The sequence below is a fragment of the Herpailurus yagouaroundi genome, unplaced genomic scaffold (genome assembly GCF_014898765.1).
Source record: "Herpailurus yagouaroundi ecotype Mexico unplaced genomic scaffold, PumYag 187, whole genome shotgun sequence".
In the NCBI taxonomy this organism is placed as follows: Eukaryota; Metazoa; Chordata; class Mammalia; order Carnivora; family Felidae; genus Herpailurus; species Herpailurus yagouaroundi.
Genome location: NW_024412418.1, coordinates 19,163,503 through 19,171,048, shown reverse-complemented (window position 1 = coordinate 19,171,048; position 7,546 = coordinate 19,163,503). Strand labels below are relative to the sequence as shown.

Here is a 7,546-nt window from a genome sequence, read left to right as displayed (position 1 = left end):
CTTTTTTTTTTTTCCTTCCCCTCCCCCATGGGTTTCTGTTAAGTTTCTCAGGATCCACATAAGAGTGAAACCATATAGTATCTGTCTTTCTCTGTATGGCTTATTTCACTTAGCATCACACTCTCCAGTTTCATCCACGTTGCTACAAAGGGCCATATTTCATTCTTTCTCATTGCCACGTAGTACTCCATTGTGTATATAAACCACAATTTCTTTAACCATTCATCAGTTGGACATTTAGGCTCTTTCCATAATTTGGCTATTGTTGAGAGTACTGCTATAAACACTGGGGTACAAGTGCCCTATAGGGTGATACTTCAAAACCAGGTATTTTCTCCCCCAACAATCTTCGTTTTTCCTTTTCTCTCATTTTATTGCTTATCTTCCCCCCCTAGAATGGAAACTCCATAAAAGCAGAATTTTTGTCCCTTTTTATCATTGTTATATCTCAAGGGCTTAGAACACTGCTTGGCACACTGTACACCTTCAATAAGTATATTTAATGAATCATAATTAGTTGATAATTGATGAGTTGATTATCATGAGTTGATATCATCTATATTCTGTATGAGGCTGTGAACAACCTAAAGGCAAATGTGATGTTTTTGTCATCTCGGTATTGGCAGAAAATAAGCACAGTACTGAGAAAGTAATGATGACTTGCTTAATGCTATTTTATTTTAACTTTTAAGGACCACAGGTAATCAGTTTTAATATATAGGCCTGACTTGGTTTTTTCATCTACAGAGTGTTAAAAATAACACACGTCTATTTAATTATATTATAGTAAGAAATAATGAAGTTATTTTAATGTTTCTTTTCATTTTTTACATTTTTATTTGAGAGAGAGCAAACACAACTGGGGATGGGGGGAGAGAGAGAAAGAGAGAGAGAGAGAGAGAGAGAGAGAGACAGAGAGAGAGACAGAGAGAGAGAGAGATCTTAAGCAGGCTCCACACTTTGCATGGAGCCTGACATGGGCTCAATCCCACAGCCCTGGCCAGGATCATGACCTGAGCAGAAATCAAGAGTTAGACACTCAACCCATGAGCCACCCAGGTGCCCCTAATATTTCTTTATAAAATAAGAGATGAGGAAAAATCCTAATTTGAAATTCAAGGCTTTCAGGAAAAAATTACCATTGTATACGAACTTTTACCAGCTTTGTTTTGCTAATTTACATGTTTAGTGGACATTTTACTAATACAATGCTAAAATACCAAACTATTTTTTAAAGCAATGCTCAGTTACTTTACCTGTAATGCTTTTAATGTTTCTTTCAATCCTTCTATTTCTTTCTCTTTTATTTCTGTAGCAAGTTGGTATTTTCCCTTTAAGTAAAAAAAAAAACACCTATATTTCAGTATTTTCCAGTGTAAATGAAATATTATTAATGGGGAAAATACAAAAGCTCAAGAACCAAAACCTCTACTTTAACACCTTGCAGGCTTTAAACCTGGATCTGCAGCAAAACTTAACATTTCTAATGACTTCAAAATATCATGAAATTACCATAAGGCCTTTACAAGATGACAAATATCATGAAATGAAAAGTCATAACAAATCATTTTATCAGTAGAGCATTCCTGAGAATTTATGGACACTATATAATTATTTAATTCATATAGCTAGAATAAATATATCGTAATTAATAAGATACATACAAGTATATTTGTCTTATAAAGATATAGGAGAATTTTTTAAAAGGTGTTTATAAATAGTATGTTCATTGATATAATAAAAACATATATTAACTATTAAGTAGGGAAAATATTTAATGCCAGGTGAATTTCTAGGATTGCTCAGGGTTGTATCTTCTTTTCCAGTTGCATCTGGTCTGCATCCAGATGAAAATCATTTTAATTTTTTTTAAATAGGTAATTACATTGATAAAGCACTAAAAATATGGTTAACAGAAACATTGCAATAGAGTATAAAGAGCATTAATTTGGAGGCTGAAGAGATATGGGTTCTAGTCTCAACTTTGCCACTTTAAAATGGGAACTTCAGCAAGTTCTTTAATCTTGCTAGGTTTCAGTAAACTAACTGTAAACTAACTGGTAACATGAGTTCCTTGGGTCTTTCTGTTTCTAAGATTTCAAACAATTAACATTCTCCATTTGTCTATTATTAATGTTTTTCATTATGGTGCACAACTAATGATGAATGCATTTAACTATGGTTTAAATTATTTAAAAATTAGTAAGTACCTTTTCTTCTTCCAAGGCACACATCTTCATTTTCAACTGATAAACAATTTTAAAAATTAAAATACAGGTAAGTAAACAGTTAACAGTGATTTACATTGGTCAGCGAGACTACAAAAATATTTTACACATCTATATTGTTTGAACTTAATACAACGTGAATGTGCTACTTTCACACATGAGAAAATAATGAAATATATAAAAGGGGGCAAAAAGCCAGTCACCAAAAGAAATGAACAATTTAGTCAAATTGATTAGAGACACCAATCACCCTTGAAAATTTAGTTTTTCCTTCCAGAAGTTTTTTTTCTTCGATGTTTCAATATTTTGCCATCTACTCATAAATAATGACATGCAACATTTTCTGAAGGCACACTTTTATGAAATGACTATCATTTGAATTGGCATTGACATATTTTCTGAAATTTTTTAAAAGATGCATGTAGCAGTCTAATAAATAAATAGGGATATTCTAAAACAGAGGAACCAAAGTCAACATGACAAAGAAAACTAATTAAATATCCCAAGCAACACAAGGATACCAGGCAAGACGGTCAAGAAATACAATTTTCCTTGGAATTTCTCCGTCTCATTTTCCATATCCCTTACAGTGCTCATTCAAGAATCAAGAAATGGAGAGTGGTAGGTAGGGGAGAAGAGGAGAAAAAACAAACAAAAACATAGGAGAAAAAGAGCTCAAGAGCACTTTTAAACTACCATTCAGATATCTGGATATTCTTATCTTGCCCAAAGTCCCCTGTGGTAAGTAAGAGAGACACAAACTTGCCTTCTCCTAGAGAATACTATGTGGTATATTTGGCTTAGTCTTCAAATAAAACTTCCATAACTTTGGTGAGGCCATCTCAGACTAAAAGGAAGAAAGTTTATCATCTGCTTAAACAAAACCACACTACAGTGTGAATTACAAATAACTTTGGTCAACTAGTGACTTACTTTATACAGGATGTATTTCTTTTTATGCATTTCTCTTTCTAAACACACACACACTTAAATAAAGACAAAAGAGAGGGAAGGAAAAAGGGGGAAAATGGTGATGCTAGAATGGCTATAAGGAAAAACACTTCCTGAGAATATTTTCCATGAGCACATTTGAAGTAGTAGAGCTATAAAACTCAAAACAACTGAAGGAGTTGCTATTCATTTTTTAAAAATCTTTTATATATGTACATACATACATATGTATGTATGTACATATGTATGTATATGTTTTTCTCTGCTCTTTCTTAGATGCTGATAGTATTTATGGAGATTTCGGTGCATAATAGTCACATCTGCTCATCTTTCACATCGCTCTATGTGCATCTCATTCTATTTCTGGCCTGGATACAGGAAGAAAGCAAAAAAGGTAAGATCCTAGGATACTCTAACCAAAGAGAAAGGGAAGAATGGGGAGAAAGAAGAACACACAAAAACTAACCTAATTTACTTAGGACAGATGAAAACATATCTCCAAAGAAAACAATTTTCTAATTTGTTTCCTTAACTAGCTCTTTCTAACTACATTACTCTTTATTGTCGGTTGTGATTCAAAATGACTTTATTTCCTGCTTCCATTAGTACTCTTTTGTCTTCAGTGAGTATGCAGAACAACTTAGCATAATATTCATATGGGAGCACAGGAGATGAAATATTTGAAACTGGTGTCTGTCTATCCTTTACCTGCTTTTTAAAAGCTGCCATTGCTTCTTTGTGTTGCTTTGCTAATGTTTCCTTTTGATTCTGAAGAGTTTCCTATTTTAAAAATTATGAAAAGTTAAAACAAATTTGAGCGACTGAAAGTTTTAACTTTTAATTGAGTTCACAATTTAAATAAAAATTAAACATATTTATTGTGTGTATTATTGTATGCTCTTGAAATGCAACTTTAATCCAAGTCTATGATTTTTTACCTGTCATGGAATCAGCATACAATAATTTTGCTTCCAGTTGCTTTTCATGATAAAACGCATTGATTTTAAAATTGTTTAAACAACTCTAAACATGCCTGACTCCAAAGCTTTCTTCAAGAAAATACCTTTCATCAAAAGTTATTAAAATTAATAGTATACAATTAGCCTATAATCCTTTAGAGTTCCCAAAGAAACCCATTTTATTATCTAGGCACAAATGTTCACATGACGACATAATTCTTTAAATTCACCAAAATAATTTTTTATAAAATCAAAACTACTACAGGGCATTTTTAAAAAATACACATATATGATTCCATTTCTTTTTTTTCCTTCTCTCCCTCCTTTTTTGATAGAAGTTGTGTTCTGTCCTTTAGATTCAAGATGACTTCAAACTTTCTTTTTCTATGTTACTGAATAATTCTCATAATTTAAAGCCATTAGATCTAAAAGTGGGAACCACTTCAAATGTTTCTGTTATTTGACTCCGTGTTTCTAAGTATATGTTGATTTATCTACTTAAAAATTTTATCTACTGACTTCCTATTATGATAGGTGGGAGTTTAGCTTTCTTGTACAACCATTACCTAACAGCTGCTCCCTCTATTCTTCCAACAGTCACTAAAAATTGTGATTTCACTTTTCAATAATTATACTATCATGACTGTGCAATTTTTATTCAGTGCTCAGCCATATAATATACCTTAATTACATTTCTATCTAACACAGCTTTTTATTTTTTCTAAAGTTAGCAATTACTTTAAAATATTTTAATTATTGGGGCACCTGGCCGGCTTAGTCAGAAGAACATGTGACTTCTGTTTACATACTAGATTCCTTTCTCCAATGCTAATGGGAGTGGTGACCTACAGGAGAAAATAATATGTCTCACTTGAGAATCCAAGGGTAACAGTTGTAGGCTAAAACAATAGGGAGTATCTCTGGATTATTAGAGATATTCACTATCTGAGTAGCTCTTCAGCCTTGGGGTCGTGAGTTTGGGCCCTACACTGGGTATAGAGATTACTAAAAAAAAAAAAAAAAAAAATTAAAATTAAAAAAATATTTTAATTCTTACAGGCTAAATTTTAAAAATAATACTGCCAGTTCCCAGATGTGTACCAATGATTCATATTCTCAAATGAAAAAATAAATTGAATGGAAAAAGCAAAGTGAGAAGATCCCAAGAATAGCTTAGGAAATCACAAACCGCACAGGAAACCAGACAGGTTTAGACAAGCTGTAGATGTTGGACAAAATCTTTCAGAGGCTGTTGGCCAGTTTTCTGTGAAAATAATTTACACTCTAAAGCACTCCCGCAAGCAAGGAAAGAATTTATTGAAGACCTCAGGGACAGTTCGTTGAGGAGTACATTCTGAAGTACATGTGACCTCTAGCTTTCTCCTCACTTTTTTGTGAACAGCCTTAAATCTGGAAATAGGAGATTTAATGCGCAACCAAAACTAGGATGGGAAATAGCCCCATCACTAGATCTCCAAATCCAGCTGTTCAAAAAGCCTTACAACAAAAGCAAAATGAACTGGAAGTCTTATAGATAAAACAGCTTAATGTTCCCACTTCAGTCATCAAGCACTGAAGGAGTGAGCCTTTTGGTAAAGACACTTGTAGATATTTATTATAATCGGAAAGGCCACTGGGGAAAAAACTCTCCTGAACTAGCTAAGAAAATGAAGGGGGAAAAAAATCAAGTGGACAAATCAATGATACTGCTCTGAGGGAAAATCATGTATCCAACTTCCCATTTTATCCTCAAACTTGCAAAGAGAAATTTCTCTAAATATTAAAAGAAACCTTGCAAACATTTTACTCATACCATTAATCCTGCCATCATCACATAATCTCTTCCTCAGAGTCAATGAACTACTCAGATAGTGAATATCTCTAATAATCCAGAGATATTCCCTACTGTTTTAGCCTACAACTGTTATCCTTGGATTCTCAAGTGAGACATATTATTTTCTCCTTTATGTCACCACACCCATTAGCATTGGAGAAAGGAATCTAGTATGTAAACTAGAATTGCAAAATTAAATTCTTGCCTGATTTTTTTTTTTTTTTAGATCTCTGAGGATTTTTCTATTTGTAATCAGATTACAGCTATATTTGAATATTGACTACTGGTACCTTTGACATGATCAAACCAAATTAAGATCTCTATGAAGTGGCACTCTTTGTGGGCAAAATGTCTTACTGATATTAGCAGCAAACCTCCACCTAACTTTACATAATATCTCTAAAACCAGAAGTTAAGAATTAAAATGAATAGTCCAAAACCTAATAGAGAACGGATGAATCACACTTTATGCCAGTCTTTGAACATTGTTGATTTCCAGTCAAGAAACTCAATGGGTGAAGATAAAGATCTGTTCAAGACAAATAAATAAAATAACCGTGCCCCCAATTCTTTGCAGTACTAAGCCCAAATACTATTTTATCTTCAGTGCTACCCGACTTTACATACTTTACCACTATAAATACACATTCTGCTTTCTATAGTGTCCCTTTAGATCAAGATGGTGTAACTATTTTGTCTTGGGAAAGTCAACAATTTATCTAGATAGCTATGCCTCAAGGGTTTACTGAAGAAGCTTAAGGAACTTAAATTTCTCTGTAACTCTACTCTTATACAATATATGGGCAAGTTTTCATTATTCTAAAGATGAGAAGAGCTCTAAAACTAACTCCATTTAACTACTTACTGCTTTAGCTCAAAAAGGACATGCAAATTCCAAAGAAAGTTTAGAATTTTGTCAGAATAAAATACATTACTTAGGGTATGATTTATCCAGTGGGGATAAATCTATCATTCCTGATAAATAAGAAGGTGATTACTAACAGACAATTAAGTTTTCTGGATTTCATTAGCCACTATAGATACTGGGTTCCAAACATTTCTGAAGCTGACATCTCTCTATATAATTTAAGTCCTCAATAATGGAACCTCTCCCTTAGGAATGGGAAAGGATGGACAGGAGACAGCAAATCAAAGGCATAAGAAGAAATAAAGATCTCAGTAAAGGTAAATACATGGGCAATTTAAAAAGCTAGTTTTATTATAACTTTGGTTTGCAAGTCCACACTTTGCTTTCAACATAATTTAAGTGACGAATGCATTTTTAAGATTATTAATTTATGGTGACACTGCTGCTGTTCTTGCTTCGGCTCATGCTGCTGTCATCCAATGCAGCCACGCAGCCCCTACCCAGCTGCCACCTCCAGGAGCTGCTGCACTGCGCGGGCAACCACACCGCTGGGCGAGAGGCAGTCGGGCCCCTGGACCTTCAGGGCCAGATGCTGCACCTCCTGCAGGCCAATGGTAACCATGCAGCCAGCATCTTGACCAAGGGCTGCTGTGCAAGCACAGAGCCAGCCGGGCGCCCCTGCCCCTGGTACAGTTGTCCTGCAGCA

The 7,546-nt window shown here is 34.0% G+C and overlaps 1 protein-coding gene across 1 annotated transcript in view; it reads right to left on the bottom strand.

Annotated features, from left to right (window-relative positions):
* CCDC73 (coiled-coil domain containing 73) overlaps positions 1 to 7,546 on the bottom strand; it is a 127,540-nt gene that overhangs the window by 82,848 nt on the left and 37,146 nt on the right. Inside the window, exons 3-5 of the mRNA XM_040495518.1 lie at positions 3,888 to 3,959; positions 2,211 to 2,246; positions 1,257 to 1,331 (exon numbers count right to left, since the gene is read on the bottom strand). Of these exons, the coding sequence (XP_040351452.1) occupies positions 1,257 to 1,331; positions 2,211 to 2,246; positions 3,888 to 3,959 (183 nt within the window). The remainder of the gene's footprint in view (positions 1 to 1,256; positions 1,332 to 2,210; positions 2,247 to 3,887; positions 3,960 to 7,546) is intronic.